Source organism: Mus caroli, unplaced genomic scaffold, assembly GCF_978045245.1.
Source record: "Mus caroli unplaced genomic scaffold, Mus_caroli_1 scaffold_17, whole genome shotgun sequence".
Classification (NCBI taxonomy): Eukaryota; Metazoa; Chordata; class Mammalia; order Rodentia; family Muridae; genus Mus; species Mus caroli.
Window position 1 is genome coordinate 28,584,812 of NW_028227272.1, and position 22,189 is coordinate 28,607,000.

A 22,189-nucleotide genomic window follows, 5' to 3' on the forward strand; every position below is an offset into this window, starting at 1 on the left:
TATGCCATGGACACTCCTAAGTCGGTGTAGGGAATCTCTGAGTGGTCAGACCCTGAAACTGAACAAGGCACTAAAGAATCCTGACCCGTGAGACACATTTCCCCCACCAGGCTGAAACCCTGGGTGGGAAGAGGAAGGTTTGTGTCTCAGTAAACTGACCCATCGCTTCCCTCTGCTGCTTCTCCCGGGATCAGGAGAAATAAAGTCTGGGATTTCTCATGCTCACCGTCTTCCTGTAGAGATCGCTCACAGATAAACCATGATCCGATCTCAGGCTTTTTGAAAACCCTACCTCTTTAGCAGCTGGCTTTTGAGCTTGTCACTTTGGGGACTCGAAAAAATCTACTTTGACGGTGAGATCTAAACACTGGCAACTATGAATCCTTCCCCCCAAAGCAATGGACTTCCTACTGCCCACCTACACACACACACACACACACACACACACACACACAGCTTCTCATGTTCAGTGAATGGGAGGACTTACAGATTACAAAAACATTCCTGAGAATGTTTTAAACATTCTCTCCATGCTGGGCCAAGACTCAGCATTTTACCTGGAGCCATGAGGTGTACAGCCACGGTCTGGGTCACAGCATTTGACAAGGCAGGTAGAGAGTGCACTCTTACTGTCCCCTCATATTTGTGTAGTGAGACAAACCAGAAGATTAGGTGGCTCCCCTTGTGATGCTGTGGTGGCTGAAAGTGGAGCTTGAGTTTTTGTATGAGCTCATCTTACTCGGCTTAAAAACGCTGTTAGAGTCTGTGGAGAAACCAGAGATCTCTAACGCAGCGGTGGGATAGGAGAGATGTGTGGCCCACCTCTTTCTGGAGCAAGCATGCTGGGCTTAGTCCTGGCTTGTCCAATGCCCACCATTCTCCCTCAGACTATCTGTCCTACCAGTCCTCTGCAAGCATGGAGAGTAGGGGCTTATCTCCTCCTCTCATTCTGTCTCCCACCCTGGTCCACTCCCCTGCCCAATTGTCTGTGGCCCAGCGGGCCTTTATCTCAGCCCACCGGCCCTGGTCTGTAGTAGCTCCAACACCACTGAGTTGTCAGGGCTTCCCAGAGCTGGGCCTGTTCTCCATAGGCAATTAAGAGCCCACAGTGAGTCAGCAGACTGGCTGGGCCTGAAGCTGAGACTCTTGGCTAGACCTCTACCAGATGGGGCATCCCTATCCTCCCAGCCCTAAGGACATCATCTGCCCCCACACTGAACACTTGGGACTCCGGTGTGTCTCCCTACCCCCCACTGCAGCTCTGAAGTTGTCCCAGCAAATACCCTTGCCTTGGGGGGGCGAGGGGGGCTAGCAACGGGAACCAAGCACAGGAACTTGTAGTTTCGAGAAAAGTGGCATTCCGGAAGCCTGAGGGTGTGAAGTGTGGGTACCTCGTCTCCTGGCTGTGACCCTCTGGGTTCTAGGAGGGAGAGCTGAACAGCCTCCAAGAAACAACCACACACCCTGGGTGCCCACACTTTTGTGAATCACAGCTACTGTATGGGGTGCTGAGTCACTCTGGGGAGACAATATAGGGCCTATTTTAAGAGGATTTGTCAGGGTACTAAAGCCCTAAGTGCTTAGTAATTTAACTGCCAAAAATAGGTATTGGTGTAGGTCTCGGTGCGGGCCAGGCTGCTCCTTTGATGGCTGTCAAGGTACATCCAGTCCTGAGCTTGTACAGTGGGCTCTGGCACATACAGGGCAGCTCCCAGCCATCAAAGCCACACCTTTGCCTCAAGAAGGGTGGAAGGGGAACTTCAGGAGAGGCCAAGTCAGAACAACAGATATTGAATCTTGGCGCCATCTTCTCTGAGTCACTACTGTCCCCATTCACGGGGAGTGAAAAAAAATCTGGTGCCTGCGACTAACTGATTTGAATTTCTAACTTCTTAGCAATCCAAAAATCTTGAAGTTTCTTTTTAATAGAACGGATCTCCTTCTAACTCTGCATTTACCTGGGCCTCACTCAGTGAGCTTGAGCTCAGAGCCACCTTAGAGATCCGTGATGTCCAACCTATACCAGGGATGAGCAAATACACAGCCAGAGCAGAGTGGAACTTGTCTGGGCCACAGAGTTGAATCCCACAGGCAGCCATCCCTGGAGTGAAGAGTGCAGAGAGGGGCATGGATGAGACACTGGCTCCCAACCAGGAGGCTAGCCCTTACTCCAACAGCAGTTATACACATTAAAAAGTCAAGAGGGCCATAAAAAGTTGAACAGAAGTCCCAGGAAGGCAAAGACGTAGATCACTCCTGCACGAGGACTCAGGACAGGGGAAAAGCACTAGAACTAGTTCTTCAAAGCTGCGCTGGGTGCAGATCTTTAGAGGCAGCAGGAAGAGAAGAAGCTTAAGCTAAGCCATGGAGATGGGATGCCTGGGGGGTGTGGGGGGGAGTCAGCTTGCTATTACATAGGATGCTAAGACTATTACATAGGATGCTAAGACAGAGTAATGGGCATGGGAGAGGAAGTAGGTTAAAGGCCAGGCGATGGAAAGTCTGCAGTGCCACAGTTAGGGATCTGAGCTTGATCATCATCATTACCATCTAAAAGCACCAGGTGGCAATGGGCCAGACACTTCACTGAGAAAGAGTCTCAAGTTCTGCACAGACTGCAGTTTTCTGAGAGCTTGTAATTGAGGAGAAAGAATAAAATTATGGGCAGATATTAAAGATATGTATTAAAAATGCACATAAATCAAAACCTGTTAAACACATGAGTGTCTAAGTGTGAACAGAGAATAAGTCTATTTAATGGACTTGTGAAAGAAGAGGGCATTTTGGCAATCGCTCCTGGGACAACCTCAGCCTTCCCTGTGCCTTGCAGCTCTGAGAAAGGTTCCTGCATTAATCAGGGTACTCTAGAGTCACAGGATTTCTGGAATGTCTCCGTATATTAAGGGAAATTATTAGAATGACTTAGAGTCTACAGTCCCACTAACCCAACAATAGGCAGCTGTGAGGAAGTCCAAGAATCTAGTAGTTGCTTGGTCTCACAAAGCTAGGTGTTACAGCTGGTCTTGCGGATAAGCTGGAATCCTGAAGAAGTAGGTTCCAGCTGATGTGCTGGCAAGTGAGTACAAGCAGCAGCAGAAGAGTGAGCCTTCCTTCTTCCCTTGTTCTTATGTGGGCCTCCAGCAGAAGGTGTGGCCCAGATTAAAGATGTGTACCACCGTGCCTGGAGCTAAGCTTTTCTTTACTTAGAATTGCTCTGTCCCAGGTTGGCCTTTAACTCAGAGATCTGCTGGCTTCTGTCTCCTGGGATTAAAAAATGTGTACCAATTTGCCTGGGCCTAATATTTTCATGGCCATTATGCCTCAAGATCTGGATCACAGGTGAGCCTTCCACTTCTGGCTTGTAGTTCATTCCAGATGTAGTCAAGTTGACAACCAGGAATAGCCATTGTAGTTCCTAAGAGTGAAGACTTCAGTCCGTAATATTAGACACTTGCCTTAGTGTGGTTTTGGCTCTTAAATGGCTGGCTTCTGAGACTGCACCATTCCATAAGCCTCTCATCCATTCTCTTTTATGTCAGTCCTCTTGTGTGTTCAACCCTGAGTCCACTGGTTGCAGCTTGGAGGGGAAATGGGAAAGGAGTCCACTGGCTACAGTTGTGTGGGTTATACCCCACCGAGCAAATTGGAGCTGAGCTCTAGACTTTCTGTTGTGAATCTGAAAAGAGGGGTTTTACACACAAGGAGAGGTGCTTTCTCTAATTCACACAAATACATTTAATGGGCTTGTGGCCCTAATGGTTAGAGAGTGAGGTAGCTGCTCTGGGAAAATGTACTCCAGCTTCGTCCCTGCCCTGCCTCCCTCCGTGGGACATTGGGAAATGCTCTATCTAGGTGTCCCTGGCCAGGTGCCAACTTGACAGTGACTGTGACCTGCCCAGCTCCCTTCACTGGATCCCTTGTCACTTACACAACATTAGGCCAGAGATCTGAAGGAAAACAGAAACAATTTTGCCAAAGCACATCAAGGACCCACACGTACCGTAAACACCCACTGGGTCATACCCTGGCTTCAGACACACTTTTTTCTATATTCCCTGGCACACTGTGGAGCACAACGCTCCACGCTTCCACAGAGCTACCAGACAGTTCCAGCTTTTAAAGGACAGACCTGCAGCCCCCCAAGCAGCCCTCTTCATTGCAGTGGGCCTTGGTCAGGCTAGCAATGACCTGTTCTTGTTGAGTACAGTTGGGTAGTGTGATGTCAGTGTTGGTTCCACTTCTGTGCCCTATTGCCCTGTAGATCTATAGAAGGAAAAAGAGAAAAGGAATGCAGACGGCGAGCTATTTCTTTTCTCCCTCACTCATCAGCCTATACCAGGATGGTAAGCCCCATGAGAGAGGAACCTCGAAGCTGGGTGTTAGCCTGTGCCCATGCCGCGTGCCCTGCTCCTAACCTCAGGTTCTGACTCCTGGACAGAGCTTCCTGGTTATGGGCTAGCAATAGTCTTCTGAATGATGCTCCTTGAACATGGCTCCTGACTTCCCTCCTCAAAGCCCACCACTTCGATTCTAGGTAGCTTGTGCTAAATACCCTTCCTGGATCAGTCCAGGGTCTCTGGTGCTGTGGTTTTGTCAGTCACTGTCCCATCCCTGGCTTCCCTCTGATCCAGGAAGATGGAGCTTCCCGTCTCTGGCATGTCTTGGAACTGCTTGCTTTGTCTTAGTGGATTATTTGTATTCAGGGGGCAGAGCATATGTCTTTTTTCATCTCTGGATCTGGTATCACAGAGTCCAATTCAGGGCCCTCAGCAAGGTATGAATCCCTCAGCTTAGGGATGAATGATGAGTGAATGAGTAAGAGGGGCCCTCAGCAAGGCAGGATGATGGATGGATGGATGAATGAATGAATGAGGCTCTCAGAAAGGCATAATAATGAATGAATAAATAAATAACTGAGGCTCAGCAAGGTATAATGATGAATGGATGAATGAGTGAATGAGGGGCCCTCAGCAAGGTGGAGGCTTGGGAATAAATGATGAATGAATGAATGAATGAATGAGAGGTAGAAGAGTAGAGTTTGATTGTTACAGATGAGAGGAGAACCCTGGAACAGCCCGAGGGCTGAGAAGATTCTAAGGGTGTAGGTGGGGCTCACCTTTCCCTGGCTCTTGTGCTCAGACAACTTCTCCTATAAAATGGTCCAGTCACCTATCCTTGCAGACTCTGCATTTCAGCCCTTCGCATACTCTGTTGCTCCTCCTCAACCAAGCAGGCATCTGTAAGAGCGCTTGAACAACCGAGAGGGGAGGGAGGAGAGACAAGATCTAGCCCTGCACAAGGAAGCAGGGATAGAAAATGGCCTGAATTGAAGGCTTAATTAAGAGAATTTGACCAGGGTGAGTGGTCAGGGGGAGGGAGAAAAAAACCAAACAGAGAGAGACTTCTGAGAAAAGGTGCCAGAGCCATGGACAGCCACCAATGGGGACAGGCAATGGGGACAGGTAATGGGACTGAGTTTGGTTCTGGATGTTTTTCTAAACAGGGTTTCTCTGTGTAGCCCTGGCTGTCCTGGAGCTCACTCTGTAGACCAGGCTGGCCTCGAATTCAGAAATCCGCCTACCTCTGCCTCCCAAGTGCTGGGATTAAAGGAGTGCGCCACCACTGCCCAGCTGGTTCTGGACCTTTTTGAAGTGTCAGTTGTTCAACCATAGCAACTGAACAACTGGCTATTGACACCAAGGCAACAAAAACCACCAGTGGCAGGGAGCACATAAGGAGGGCATTCTTCCAGAGGCAGGTGGCCGCACCTCCTGGCTGTGCGTGCCAGAACAGAGGACTCACTCTCTCCTGTCTCAGAGCCGCTGGGAAGAGGACAGTTCTAGTGTGTTCTAGGCACTGTGCCCTATGCTCTCCGTAAGCCACACATTCCGAACCTACTGAACATCTAGACCACATGGGAAGGAGCTTCCTGCAGTGATAAAAACATCCTTTACAGGAGGTGATCCCGTGGCCACACACATTCCTTTGGAACAGTTGACACAGCTAGTACAGTCAGGCGGCTGAATAGTTCTCTCTTATAAATTTATTTAAGTATACGTGTAAATAGCTACATAAGGCCAATAGCCGCTGTACTGGAAAATTAGATCTCTTTTAGCCTTGGCAAGTCATATGTAAGAAAACCAACGAAGTGATTTTTCTCAACAAAATCATCTCCTCTAAGATATGAACTAATGTCCAAAAATTCTATTTCCATGTAACTGTATAACTGAGACCATGTGTGCTTCATAGAAACCCTGACATAGTTAGAATTTAAGGTCTGAAGCCAATCTCATCCCCTTTCCTTGGGCAATTAAGGCTCAGAGAGAGCATGTGACTTCCCAAGGCTCCTGAGATGATGGATAAAGAGCTGTGTGTCCTTTCCTGAAGACCATCAGACCTGTGAGTGTGCACTGACCACCCCACTGCACATTCCACTGGGATTTCTCCTGGTCCACTGCCTTAAGATGGAAGCCCATGCTACTGTCTCTACCAGAAAACATCCATCTCACATTTGTGCCTCATGACCCACTCCTAAAATTAAAACAGGAGGCTGAGACAGGAGGATTATAAGTCCAGGGATAAACTGGGCTACATGATGGGTCTCTCTCTATAGATAGAGAGATAGAGATAGAGATAGAGATAGAGATAGAGATAGAGATAGAGATAGATAGAGAGAGAGAGAGATAAAAATATATATACATATACATATATATGTATACCTAAAATATAGATACATATACATGATGGGTCTCTCTCTATAGATAGATAGATAGATAGATAGATAGATAGATAGATAGATAGATAGATACATACATATATATGTATACCTAAAATATAGATACATATACATATATGTATAATAATACTGATGTGACAAAATAGAAAGAGGTCGAGAGAAAAGTGACATTAGAAAAATCCCATACAGTCAACTAAAAGTGCTTTTCAGTTCTGAAATGTTAGCAAAGGGCTAGTCCTACAATACCTCAGAGTGGTGTAGTTCTTACAGTTCAGCCATAACCAGGGACAAGGAACAACAGACACTCCTCACACACACACACACACACACATACACACACACACACACACACCCTGTCCAGCTCCCTTGTAGAGTCTGAGGCCCTTACTCATTCTCTGGCCAAGCGAAGATGCCTTGCTGCATCTATCCAGGATGCTCTACCACGTACACACATCTGGGTAGTGCATAAACAACAGAGACACTTCTCCAAGTTTATAGGCTGGGAGGTGAGTTTGGGGGATGGGAGAGATAAACATTCAAAGCACTTTCTTCTGCCTTGCACAGAGTAGGGTAGACCACTTCTAGGGAATACTATCAAGTCTGACAGCTGAGAGAAGAAACACCCCAAACTGGAGGTTTTCTCTGTGTCTGGGACTGTTTGATCCCCTGTGCCACTACAGGTGAGGTCAGTTCTACTGCTCCAGGTTTTCCTTTCCAGGGGGAAATAAAGGGCCAGAAAGAGCATCCTTCCCGGACCGGTCTGTCTGTCTTTCTGTCTTTCTGTCTTTCTGTCTTTCTGTCTTTTCTCTTTCTGTCTTTCTCTCTTTCTCTCTTCCTTCCTTCCTTCCTTCCTTTCTTTTTTTGTTTAAGATTTCTGTATTTGTTTTATGTATATGAGTACACTGTAACTGTACTGATGGTTGTGAACCATCATGTGGTTACTGGGAATTGCATTCAGGACCCTGCTTGCTCCAGTCAGCCCTGCTTGCTCCAGCCCAAAGATTTATTTATTATATTTAAGTACACTGTAGCTGTCTTCAGACACCCCAGAAGAGGGTGTCAGATCTCATTAGGGATGGTTGTGAGCCACCATGTAGTTGCTGGGATTGGAACTCAGGACCTTTGGAAAAGCAGTCAGTGCTCTTACCCACTGAACCATCTCTCCAGCCCCTGGGACCAGTGTTTCATGTACAAAGCTGGAGTGTCATGTGTCTACCTAGGTTTTGAATCACAGACCTGGGCTGGGGTCATGGCTACAGCATGCAGTCCTGAAGACATCACTCCTCTCTTTGGTCTCAGGGCTGTCCACTGGATGGTACATGGGGAGAAAGCGGTTTGATGGTGCATGGAAAAATGCTTTGCTTGCCACAGGAAATGGAAAGACAGTGAATGCCGGGCTGATGAAGACTCGGGCTGGCTGTGGGCAATGCCGTAGGTGCCAGCTCTCTGAGTGCTTCCTCCGTGGATCTTACTGCTGTCCCTCCATGTCCTAGCCTCACAGAGCTTGCACTCTGGTGAACAGACCCTACTGAGCACCCTCAAGCTTGTGTTAATTCACATGGATAAGGAGAAGAGGGATGCGGTTATCTTGTGAGTTTACCTGGGTTCAGTTTCCTAATCTACAGATGAGCTGAGGTTTTTCTGACATTTATAGTTCATGTGACAATGTCTACTCTGAGGGGCCAGCATCACTGGGATGGCATTTTTAAGAGTCTCCATCCTTTCCAACAGGGAAAGAGAAGCACATCTCCTCAGGCTCTAGGCTCAGTGCCCTTCTAGACCAGCAACAGAGTTGGTCCCCCAGCGATAGAGGCCCAGGGATAAAGAAAGGCTCCTGAACCCCTAGGAGACAGGAGTAGGCCAGCATGCCTGCAGGGGCAGAGCAGGAGCCTTGGCTGTGATGGGCAGGTGAAGAGAAACAAGAAGAATGGGGGCTATAAAGCAGGCTAGAGAGGCTCTGGGACCAGGACTTCCCCCAGCCGTTAGTGCTAGAGATCTTTGAGGGCTTCTGGAGGTGCTGTGTTGAAACCAGAACAACTTGCCCAGAAAGGCATTTTCCAGTGACCATGTCTCTCTGTGGAGAACAGGACTGACTGGTTATTAGGCTCTCTGCTGTATGAGAGGCATTCCTAAAGCCTCGTGGACGGCATGTGCCTTTGGGCACAGTAATGGGAAGGGTGGCACTGTTCAACTATGGGGCTGGCTATTCCCCATGTTCACAAGATGCCAGCAGAGGCTAGATTGGTCCAGAGTGGTGTAGCCCCAGGTCTTTGGCAGGCTCCCCCATGCATCCTTGGACACAGTTATGTCCTATTCTGTCAGCCCTGGCTGTGATGGACCACAGGAGCCTCATCTTTGTCCCAAGAGAAGCTGTGGGGAGAGTTTGAGCTCTTCTTCCTTGCCTGTTGAGTGGGCCCTGGATTAGAGGGCTGGCCGCTGTCAACCGCAGCTGAAGCCCAGCTGTCCCTGTAAGTCTGCCTGGCCCACTTTTCAAAGCGTGTCTTCCGAACATGATCCTCCACTGGCTGCTGAAAGCCAAGAACCAAGATCAGCCTGAAGATTTCTGGGTGCAACTTCTACGTCTTCAGCCGAGACACTGTTTTATTCTGTCTGCCCCTAAGTCTAACTTCTCTCTTGAACTGCATCTCCCCTATATATTTGACTTGGTTCCGCCTCTCTCTCTCTGTGTCCCCCTCAGACCTGCAGTTCCTGCCAGCTGTCCACAGCCCCCTCTCTCTTTGTTTATGTCTCGTTTGCTTTCCTGTCTATGTTTGGGTGTGTCTCACTGTGTGTTTCAGTCCTCCACACAGACACACCCTCTCGCCGCCCCTTATCTTAAGGTGTCCAGGATAAATGACCAGCAGGAATAAAGCCCTCCCAGAGCTCCCCAAAACAAAGGAGAGTGAACTACCAGTCGAGGTCCACATCTCAGATTGGCAAGACAAAGGGTTTCGGTTACCCCGAAAACCTCCCTTCTGGCCACAGTAGGAAAATATCTAGCAGTAAGTGTTCCAAACTTGTAGAGTAAGGCTCTTTGTTCTACAAGCAGCACTGCAGGGGACAGTGGAAAAGCATATAATGTCAACTAGTCCTGAAGAGCCTAGGCTGGAGAGATGGCTCAGCAGTTACAAGCATTCGATGCTTTCTAGAGAACCCAAATGTAGTTTCTAGTGTTGGGAGACTCACAACTGCCTATAACTATAGTTCTAGAAGAGCCTCTATGGGCATGTGCACGCATGTGTATGCACACACACACACACCACACACACACACACACAAAACCAGTGTCTGAATCATAGGTCCCAGTTTTCTACAAATGAGTGAAGTAGGACTGGGCTGAGGGATCAACAAAGAACAAGAACGAACACAGCCAATAAAACTCTGCAGGGCCTAGAACCTGGGAAGCTTCTACACCTACCTATAGTCAAGGTACCACACATAGTCCAGCTACCTAACAACCAATGTGTGGCTGATGTATGGTCACTGCCTCATCTTGTAGATGGAGAAACCTCGGCCTGGAAAGGCTAAGTTGGTTGTCCAAAGATATGCAACTGTCATTAAAGCCTAGAACCATCAGACTCCAGGCCAGCCTGCCTCCCCAGTGCCACACCGAGGAAACAGCACACAGAGATGGTTCTTTTCATAGCCAAGCATCCTTCCTGTGGGTGGATCAAAACATAGAAACAGTTGGACATAATGAAGCATCAGGTTATACTGACCTCCCCTGCCTGCCTTCCAGGCAGCAGGTGACTTCTGAAGCATGTACCAGAGTCACGCTGTCCCAATTAGTCCAGTAGGAAACGCTCACGGTGAGGCCTGTGGGGGTGCTGGTCAGATTTTATTGTCAACTCGACACAAGCTAGAGTCATCCAGGAAGAGGAAACCTCAACTGAAAAAAAAAAAAATCCCTCCATCAGAGTGGCCTGTAGGCAAGCCTGCAGTGCATTTTCTTGATTAATGGCTGCTGTGAAAGGGGCCAGCCTACTTTGGGTAGGTCCTGCATTGTATGAGAACGCAGGCTGAGCAAGCCATGGAAAGTCAAACTAATAAGCATCATTAGTCCTTCATGGCCTCTGCTTCAGTTCCTGTCTTGAGTTCCTGCCATGACTTTCTTTCATGATGGACTGTAAGCTGTACAATGAAATAAACTTTTCCTCCCAAGATGCTTTTGGTCATAGTCTTTAGCATACCGATAGAAAGCAAACTAGGATGGAGGATGGGGAACTCCAGGAAACAGTCCACTACGGCCTCCTCATCTCACTAGGGGTCAAAATAAATGTATCCAGGGCTTAAGAAAAGGCACAACAGAAAAGTTATAATAAAATCCCACAGTGCTTTGTTCTCTTTGAATAAAAATAAACTGGCACTGTCCTTGTAGTGATAAAAAAAAACCTCTTTCTAATAGATTCAGCCTCGTGATGTAAGAACAGGCAGAAGGTTCACAGAAGACGTCATTAGGCATTGGAGATTAGGGATGGTATGTGTGTGTTAAAGAAAGCTCTAGAAAGAAAGGGAGAGAAACAGGAAGGAGAGAAAAGGCACCTTGGCTCATTTCCCTGTAGCCTTTCCATTGCTTCCTTCAGTGGAAAGAGCCAATTCTCCTTACTGTTTCTATGATGGAAAAAGGATGTGTGAGGGACAGACAGGACATGGAGCATATTCCAGGATATTTGATCCTGTCTAGGCTCCCAGAGTTAATGTCTCCCTGAAGGGGCCTCATTGGGACAAGATACGTATATCCGGTGCCAGGACGGCGCACACACAAGACAGTTTATGAGCCTTAAAACAATTTATTGTTCCACTTATACCCAAGTGAGCAAGTACACACCCATATGAATATGAGCCCAGTTGCTAATTTGATAGTCTTTATTAAAGACATAAACTAGATTCCACTCCTCACCACAAATATTTCTGGAGTTCCTACTATTCGCCAGCACTAAATGCGCCCCCAGGGGTAGAAATAAATCAGCCATTAAATCAGCCTTGTTCTCAGAAGAAACTGGAGAGTCCAGAAGGGGACAGATGTTCAAAGATGCAGTCATTCAACATCCAAGCCAGAGTGCACAGCTAGCTTTCTTTCTCTGTTTTGTTTTGTTTTGTTTTTTTCCCAAAGGAAGTTTGTGGGCAAACTTGTCTATTATTTTTGATCCAATAAGCCACTTTATTTAACAAGCTAGCACTTGTTGTTTAGGAACTTTAAAAAAAAAAAAAAAAAGCAACACCACCTTGCCCACCTGCCTGGTAGGTTCATGAGGGCTGGGCCACTGTGTCTTCAGTGCCGGTTGGGAGCCTGGTTTAGTGAATGGTCAAGGAAGATATGAGTTGAGGAAATGGTGTGGATATGAGATGCAGAAGGGATGGAAGATAAAGATCTGCTTCCAAATGAGCCTACACAATAGTGCAATGTAAAATTCCTAGGAGAAAAAGCAAAGTCTCTCTTACTCTGCTCTGCACACAGGAAAGACAGCATTCATTATTTTCATACTGTGATAAAACACCATAGCCAAAAGTGACTTATGGGGGAAAGAGTTAATTTTCACTGCCGGTTCCCGAGGGATAGCGATCACTAGTGGTAAGGGATGCACGGTAACAGGAGGCTAGAGCTAGAAGCTGAGAGAGGACGTTTCAATCATCTACAGGAAGTAGAGAGACGGAACCGGAAGTAGGGTGTGGCTACAAACTCTCAAAAGCCTGTTCCCAGTGATATACACCCTCCAGCAAAGCCACAGCTTCTAAGGGTTCCAGTGGCCTCCCCAAACAGCACCAGCAGCTAGGGACCAAGTATTTAAATGCCTGAGCATGATTGGGGCATTTCTTATTCTAGCCATCACAAAGATGCAGACTGAACTGTGGGCCTCAAACCCGCCCGGCTCACTGAACTTGTGGCTTTCAAACCCTGAGCCATCACTTGGCAGAGACCTTGGTTTGTCTCTTAGTACCCACTTCAAGCTCCTCACCCCGCCATCCCCGCCAGAGTCTAGAAAGTTCAGGGTCTTCCTTTCACAGCTTGACTGCTACCTAGAGACAACCATATGATAATTCTGATAGTTCTGGCCACTAAGCTTGTTGTCAGAAGTCTCTAAGGAATTCTTTTTTTTTTTTTTTTTTTGTCTTTTGGGCTTTTTCTCCCTTCTTTCCTGAACCAGACCTGAGGTATCATGGGAACTGTCTGTCACAGCAGCCTCTGGACCTTGTCTTTCAGTCCTGGGCATCAGTCTTAGGCCATTGGGTGTGGTTAACACATGTGCCACCCCCAAGACCCATGGCTTCTTGTTCTCCCCATCGTTCAGCTGCTCCAGTTGGGTTTTGTTACTCGTACCTGAACACAAAGGTGATATGTGGGATGCCTAGCATTGCCAAGCACTGGAGCAGTTACATTTACCAGCCACCACCCAGTGATGAATGGATGACATCTTTTGAGCACTTACATTCTCAGACACACTTCTGTTATTCACACAAATCAACCCTTGCTCTCACCATATCATCAACCCATCTTCCAGACAGAAAGTCAAGTTCCAAGAGACTACAGCTGGCGCTCGCCTAACAGGGGAGTTCTTTCCACCACCAGACACTCCTCACTCTGATCTCTGCAATGAAGTTAGTATCTGTCTTAGATACTATCTGTGAAGAGACACCATAACCAAGGCAGTAAAAGAAAGTGTTTCATTCAGGACTTCAGAGGGTGAGTCCGTGACCATCATGGCGGGACCATGGTAGCCGGCAGGCAGGAATAGCTCTGGAGCAGTAGTTGAGAGCTTACAACTGTTCTGCAAGCAGAAGGCAGAGAATTAGAGACTGGGCTGAGAATGGGCTTTTGAAACCTCAAAGCTCACCTCACCGACACACTTCTTCCAACAAGGCCAGAACTCCTAATCCTTCCTAAACAGTTCCATCAACTGGGAACCAAGTATTCAAATATTTGCGCCTATGGGGCCCATTCTCATTCAAACTACCAGTCTCAAAGGACATCTCCTGACCCTGCACCATCACCACCTCCTGGGATTTGCTAGAGAGACACATTCTCCATTCCCATCCTAGACCCGCTAAATCAGAAAGCCTAGCAGAGGTGGCCATCTGTTCCTGTTGGACTTGTGGCCAACAAGTCCCTGCAATTATCCAAACCCAGAGGAATCTGTCCACACAATGTCATGGGTGAGTCTTCCTGAGCTGAGTTGTCTCAGCCCTGCCTCAGGCTGCATTCACTCTTTTGTTACTCCAGGATCTCTGGTCTCCTTTTCCCAAACGTCAAGGCATCTTCTCCATCCCACCCTGGGAGGCCCAACCTGGAGCTCCCATCTTTCTTCTATTTCTTTCCTCTTTTTGAGGATTTGTCTTAACTTGATTAGAAACATTCAAGAGATTAGTGAAGCACACTTTTGGACATATCTATGATTCCATCACAAAAACCGTCGGATCATGAGAGTTCTGACCTAATGAACAGGTCAGTCTCTAAAACTGAATATCATTCAGCCCAAAAAAGGAAAAAATTCTGGCACATGCAGCCACATGGGTGAGCACTGGGGACTGGAGTGACATGAGCAAGACATGAGACATAGAAAATGTGTGTCCCAGGCTAGGGGGAAGGGGGATTGTTGCTTAAGTTGTGGAATGTCAGTTTTGCAAAAGGAAAGATACCTGGAGACTGACTGCACAACAGTGTGGGTGTATTCATCTTACCTGGACTGTAAACTCACATGTGAAGATTGTGAACTTTATGCTAAACCCCTTCAACCACAGTAGAAACTTTCAAAAGAAAAAAAAAAAAGTAATGCTTGTGTCTTAGTCAGGGTTTCTATTCCTGCACAAACATCATGACCAAGAAGCAAGTTGGGAAGGAAAGGGCTTATTCAGGACTGGAACTCAAGCAGGTCAGGAAGCAGGAGCTGATGCAGAAACCATGGAGGGATGTTCCTTACTGGCTTGCTTCCCCTGGCTTGCTCAGCCTGCTCTCTTATAGAACCCAAGAACCAGCCCAGGGATGGCACCACCCACAAGGGACCTTCCCCCTTGATCACTAATTGAGAAAATGCCTTACAGCTGGATCTTGTGGAGGCATTTCCTCAACTGAAGCTCCTTTCTCTGTGAAAACTCCAGCTGTGTCAAGTTGACACAAAACTAGCCAGTACAGCTTGCTTGAATTTCATTATACTATTATACTATTCTGTCTTTACTTCTATACATCTGAAACTTTCTATCAGAAAAAAAAAACCCTAAATATATTCTATGGATGTATTGGTTACAGTTTTCCAGAGAAATCAAACTAATTGGGTAGACACATAAGACCCACGAGAGCCTGGCCATCGCTCCCTGATTACCCTTCTCATTCAGGGGCAATACGGCTCTTTTAGTCCTGGCTTTTTTGCCAGCATTCAGTAGGCATGTGTGGTACTTTTCATGTGACAATGCCTACTTCTTCTTAAGCTTATTTCTAGCCTTTAAAAATTGCTATTGGAGGGGCTGAAGAGATGGCTTATGGGTTGGGAGCACTGATTCCAGAGGACCCCAGTTCAATTCCCAGCACCCACATGGCAGCTCACAACTGTCTATAACTCCACTTCCAGGGGATACAACACCTCACCTCACACAGACGTACATGTAGGCAAAACACCAATGCACATAACATTTTTCAAAATTATATAAAAAAATACAAACTATAAAAGTTTCTATTGTGTATTGTGATGGTGAACAGCAGGTGCTAACTTGACTTGAACTAAAAACTCCCCAGACAGGGAGAGGAACATCATTCCTGGGCATGTTTGTGAGCATTTCCAGAGAAGATTAGCATTTAAAGCCGTGGGTGAGTTTATACGTGGTTTCTCCCCTACTCATTCATGTGTTAGAAGCTTCGTCCCATTGTAGGTATGTAGCAATGCTAAAAGATGTGGTCTAGTGGGTGGTTATTCAGTCCTCGGGGGTGTTAGCTTCAGAAGGAACCCATGTAGTTCTCACGGCCCCTGCTGTGTTCTTCTGGGAGAGGTGTTACAAAAGAGCTCTCTGCAGACAAACACTGTGAAGACAGTGGGAGATTAGTACTTGGGGATGGGGGAAGGAAGGCTGTAAACAAAGCAACAGGTCTGTGCTTGTTGTTCGTGGTGTGCACATGTGTGTGCACTTGCCTGGAAACTGTGTGGTGTGCACACGTGTTGACATGGACTGGGAGGGAGTTCCATGATGACTATGATAGGAAGGCCCTCCATGGGGACCAGAGAAGAGGGTTGAGTGTTGAGAAAGAGAGAGTGAGTGTGGAGTTTAGTGGAGCTAACCCTTTCCCGAGTGTTGGCCATGTACCAGGCTCTGTCCTTTTATGAGTTTCTCTGACTATTGGGATGGGGGAGACACACTGAGTGCAAATGATAAATGCATGCTTTCATGTTTTAAAGTAGCTGCAATATCACATGTGCATTTGATTACAGATGGTCAAACTGATTGGTTTGGGTTCAGTTTTCGAGGTGATGGGTAGCTACAGAAGGTCATTGAGGTCACAGAAGGTCAGTGAAGGTCAGTGGTCTTGTTAGGCATCACATCTGATACTGTGAAGAGGATGGGTTAACTGGAGAGAGAGCTGGAGCAGAACAAGACCTAACAGAAGACGTTAAGATGGTGGTCTGGAAAGGAAGTAATAGATACCTATGTAAGGCAGAGTCTGGAAGAAAGGTAAATGGCCCAGCCCAGCAATGTTGTAACGGTAGCACTGTTGGTATTAGTGAGTTTGGCTGTGAATATATCGCCAGTGAAGTATTCTGGGAGACCTAAGAAGTATTCAATAGATAGCTAGATTAAAGAAGGCTAGGAAACTTGCCTCTTAGAGATAACCCCTCCTCCAGCATGGTGGGATACTGCGCATGGAAAAATAAAGGGATGGGAGACCTGCATCCCAACAGAGTTTGGGTACACTGCCGTGGGACCCGGGCATTGAATAGGCCACAAAACCCCACTGGCAGGGGGTTGGGGGGAGGCACAGTTTCGGCTCCCACTCTCAGGTATCACAGACCGCTGGGTAACGCAGGAGAGCCAGTTTTGGGGTCCCTGCACAGAAGGAAAGAGAAGTAGAGGGCAGCCATGGCCATGTGGAGAGAGGGCGAAGTAAGAGACAAGGAGAGAACAAGAGCTTAAGAGAGAGAGGAAGGACCAAGCAGCCCCTTTTATAGTGTGCTGGGCTACCTTGCTGTTGCCAGGTAACTGTGGGGAGGAGCTTACCTGGCTGTAGCCAGAACACCAGGAGCTTGTGACATTGTCTAAGTGATAAGCCACAGGATTATAGAGTTGAGGAGTTGTGGTGGTGTCAGGCGCTTGTGTCTGGGAGCATAGCTTACAGTTCGGTCCCTTGTAGATTTTTCTACTGGGTCTCCCGAGTAAGCCTCACTTGACCAGAACACAGACTGCCTTTCACGGTCCAACACAGCATGGCTCACTGTAGTGAACAATGTCTATAGACATTGCCTCCTTACCCATTGTCCACTCTTTGCCTGGAAGGCCGCCCCCCTCCCTAGGTCTCTGTCCAATGTGTTCAGCCAATGTGGAGTAATGGAAGGGCTTCTATGAAGGACTAAGCATTTATAACTGTAGATCTGTGGACTCTGTTTTTCCCTGGCCAGAGCTTACAATTATTACACTGTAATCGGAAATAAAATTCTAGAAACAACAAAATATAAAAATGATTATAAATTACACAGTCTTCACAAAATATAGAAAAATAGTATTTTTAAAAGAATTTATATATGTATGTATTTAATGTATATTAGTACACTGTAGTTCTACAGAGGGTTATGAGCCTTCATGTGGTTGTTGGGAATTGAATTTAGGACCTCTGCTTACTCTGGTCAACTCCCACTTGCTCTGGTCGTCCCCACTCGCTCAGTCCTTCCTTGCTCCGGCTCAAAGATTTATTTATTATTATAAATAAGTACACTGTTGCTGTCTTCACACACACCAGAAGAGAGCGTCAGATCTCATTTTGGGTAGTTGTGAGCCACGATGTGGTTGTTGGGATTTGAACTCAGGACCTTCGGAAGAACAGTCAGTGCTCTTACCCGCTGAGCCATCTGGCCAGCCCATAATAATGTTTTTTAAATCGTCTCAGATATACCTTTATGACTCTCTCTTCAGCTCTTGCCAACAGACACTCCACCCCTCAGATGAAACTTTGTAAGGCAGGAAAGAGCAAAGTTACAATCCAGTCTTTAATAGATTTGGTGGAAATTCTATTTTCTTTTACCACTGACCATCTAGAGCTGTTGCAATTTACATCTCATTGAAGGGTCTCACTACAGAATCCTGGCTGGCCTGGGACAATCAAGTAGACCAGCCTGGCATCAAACTCACTGAGATCTGCTTGCCTCTACCTCTTGCCACCATGCCTAGCAATCATGTGAACTGTCCAAGCTGTTTTTAAATGTGGAAAGACCTCTATCATTTCCTTCATATGGAACAAAGGTTTCAGAAGCCTTTCTTATGGAGAAACTGAAATACTCTGAAATGATCTGTTGCCAGGGTTGTTAGTGTCAAAGTCTTGGCTTTGGCAGCCCTTACAAGCTAAGCTGGGCCACCTGTCTTCAACACGCCAATCGAAGAGACAAACAACTAGCAAAGCAGAGAAAAGAGACTTATTCCACGTGGCAAGACTAGAGACAGAAACAAAAAGGCCCAAGGACCCCCATATCCATGTTGGAGTCTTGATTTGAGATTCAGGTTTAAATTTATTTTATGTGTCTGAGTGTTTTCCTGCACGTATGTTTGTGTACTATGTGCATGCCTGGTGTTCAAAGAGGCTGGAGGAAGACTTTGGATCTCCTATAACTGGAGTTATGGATAACTGCAAGTTATGGGTAACTGGGAACCAAGCTCAAGTCCTGTACAAGATGACAAGTGCCCTTAATGCCCGAACTATCTCACCAGCCCAAGGTTTAATTTTAAATAGAAGGCAAGAGATATGTATTGCTAAGCAGTCCTAGTCAAGGTACAGTCCTGCCTATCACTGACCATTTTAACCTAGGCTGGAGTCTGTCCTGTATGTCTGTCTGACTGTCAGAACTGTGTGAAATCTGTTCCTGGAAGACAAACTCCTCTGCCTGACACCAGGCCTTTTAGACTTTCCCTTCCTCCCACATGATATTCTTGGGGAAATTCCAATTCCTTGGAGACCACTACTCAATAGTCTAATAGCCAGAGAAGCACACATGTCTCTTTTTAGATATCTTCCTGGCTGCCAGGGTGGTGACAGCAATACTTCTAAGCTAGAGTGTCTTTGATGTTCCCAGTGGAGTGGCACATGGTGAGTTTTCTATTTCGGTCTTATAGAGGGTACTCCGGTCTCCATACTTCCTTAGGTGGTCACATGACCATCTGTAGCCTCTCAGACTGACTGAGATCATATACCGGCCAGCATCTCTCAATGGTGCTCTCATTGTTCCCTTGACACACATCTCCAATGGAAGCCTCCTCCGTGACATTTCCTATCAGTTTCCAGGAAAATTAAGCTCAGATATCTTTAAAGATGTTAGTCTTTCAGTTATAGATCACAAGAGTTGATGAACCTTCCACAGTGGACTTACAGGCTCAACTTCTCAACCAGTAGGGCAGTCACATGATCCAAGGGCAATGGGGCAGCTAGCAATGAATTAAGTGGACAACATAAAAACAATTTAAATACAGTCCACCTCCCAAACCCATCTCCTATAACCAGATTTCCAAGATGCTCATCACTACTTAAAAACTACAGAACATTTAATGGATATTGCAAAAGGAAACTAGGGTTAAAAAAAAAGTCTATCTGGGTGCGGTGGCACACAACTTTGTTCCCAGCACTTGGGAGGCAGAGGCAGGTGGATCTCTGAGTTTGAGGCCAGCCTGATCTACAGAGCAAGTTCCAAGACAGCCAGGGCTACACAGAGAAACCCTGTCTTCAAAATAACAAAAACAAAAACAAACAAACAAACAAACAAACAAACACCTGACTTCTGCAAATTTTACAAAGGATGCAACCTGTGAAGACTGCTAGGGCATCTGCCTGTGCCCTGAAGACACCTGTGGACATGGGAGGTCCTGAACCTTGAGCGCGACCTTCCTCACTGCCTAGATCTCCCCCGGGTAACTACCTCCAACCAGGTGTGTCCTTGGTTTCCTTCTAAGTCAGCTTGCTTTGCAGAACACTTTCTGTCTTTGTTGTTTTGTTTTGTTTTGTTTTGTTTGCCCTGAGGTGACAACACCTGGGCTCCAGGTCTAATTCCCTGGACTATTCCTGGATTTCCTAGCTCATAGCTTTGCCAATAACTCTTTTGGAATGATCCTATTTGAATGTATCCCGGCTTCACCACCACCTGCTCTCCGCGCCCCGCCCCCATTCCTCTTTGGACCCTGACAGATTTCATCTTCCTCTACCCCCCAAAACACCCGACTTTCTCGCTTGCTGCACCCCAAGTTACAAGTTCATGCCCTGTCCCAAACTATGGCTTATCCCTTCTTCCTGCCATACATGTCCTAAGCAAACCCTACTTGACATTCCAGACTCATCCCAAACTATAGCTTATCCCCTCTTCCTGCCATACATGTCCTAAGCAAACCCTACCTAGCTTTCCAGACTCGGACCATCATATCCTCCTCCCAGGCAGCCATTACTGCTAAGCGCATCCATTAGGGAGAGCCGCTGTCAAAAGGAGGGAGGTTCCTTCCCTCCCCTGGGCCAGTGAGCTGGGATTCCCTACATCTGTGAGTATGGGAATGATTAGGCTGGCTGTGTGCCCTGCACAGATCATTTCCAGCCCCGGCGCCAGAGGGATTCTGCAGGAATGCGAAGCTGGGCATCAGTGTGTCCTTCTTGCAAGCCTGCTTTAAAGGACAAGCCATGTCAGATCTGGGGTGGGGGCGGGGCCAGGAGCAGATGGCCAGGAGACTGCAGGAACCCCAGGGGAGCAGAATCCGGGTTTCCTTCTCTCATGCTTCGGAAAGGGCTTCTTTGGGGGAAGTAGTGGGAGCAGCTTCAGCTGTGTAGCCAAGCAAACGGAGCCTCGCCTGGCAAAGAGGCAGATGGGGTTTCCAGGCTTCTCTTCACCAGGGCAAAGTGGTTTGCAAGACCTGGCAAACTGCTCAGAGGGAGGTGGCTGTGGAGCCAGGTAAGTTGTGAGAGTGAACAAGTATTTTTTTTGTCAGAAGTTCCTTGTCACCAAGGATGCTGGAAATCTGCTTAGTATTTGTGGGCTTTGAGGAGAATACCACGGAGCATCGGACCCAGCTTTCTGCTCCAGCGTTCCATGTCTGTGTGCCAAAGTGCGGGGACTTTCAGACCACGGATGAACCAGATGTTTGAGGAATCTTTTACTGGCTGCTTTAAAATTAGGCCACATTTTTTTTTTATCTCCTTTGTCAAAGTAGAAAGATAGTGCTATGGTTTGAGTGTGATTCCCAACCCCCAGTGCCCCCAAAGTTCATGGATTCAATTCTTGACTCCTCCACGTGGCGACATTGGCGGTGGGTAGTAGTGGATAGTAGAATTTGGGGCATGGAGCTTTCTCCCGATGACTTTTCGCCCTTGCAGGTCAGGAACAAACAGTACACGAGCTACAGAGAGGCTGCCTCTCGTGTTTTGCCTCTTTTGCCACCAGCCAGCTTGTCCTTCTGCTTCTCACTACGGGAAGCAGCAGGCTGCCCCTGCCAGAAGCCCAACACATACCAACCACTGTGCTCCTGGATTTGGCAACCTCCGGGACTGTGAACCAGGATAAACAAACACCTTTTCTGTATAAACTACCTGGTTCCAGGTATTCTGTCTAGGACAGTATGCTTATCTAAAGGTAAGGATAGGATGGGGTTACCTCTGGGGTCTTCACACTGGAGAATGTGGGGCTGGGGGTGATGGTGACCATCATGGTCAGTGGAATGTATATTATGTAGACACATTATGAATGCACAATATATGCAAGTATATATATGTGCATGCACAGTATACATGTGTGAATACGATGTATATATATGCATGAATATATATATGTATTCACATATATGCATATATATATTCATCTATGTATGTATATCTGTACATACACACACACACACACACACACACCATAGGCAAATGGTTTATACTTACCAGACATTAATGGAAAGATCACTCAGTGCTGACCATGGTCAGATCTGTGACCTAACAGACTAACAGACTCCAAAGCTAACATTGTTCTGACCTTTAAGCAAGCCACTTTTCTATGCGGAGGCTCCATGTTCTTACCTATAAAATGCAACCAGCAGACTAGATGATCTGCACTGCCACCTTTAGTTGTAAAAATTCTATCATTCTAGCAAAACCAATCGCAGGCTATTGGAAGAGTGAACAGTTTTAGCCCTTCCATCAGGTAAGTTTCTGCTCCTTAGAGCAGCTCCACAGTGAAACCAAGAGGTCCTATCCTTGACCCCCCCTCCCCCATCGTGGTTCTGCCTCTCTGGGTCTACTTGAACTTGGATGAG

The 22,189-nt window shown here is 46.9% G+C and overlaps 1 protein-coding gene across 1 annotated transcript in view; it reads left to right on the top strand.

Annotated features, from left to right (window-relative positions):
* The window catches only part of LOC110311189 (uncharacterized), a 50,293-nt gene that overhangs the window by 10,330 nt on the left and 17,774 nt on the right, over window positions 1-22,189 (top strand). The window contains exon 2 of the mRNA XM_021184433.2: window positions 20,607-20,844. Within this exon, the coding sequence (XP_021040092.2) occupies window positions 20,607-20,844 (238 nt within the window). The remainder of the gene's footprint in view (window positions 1-20,606; window positions 20,845-22,189) is intronic.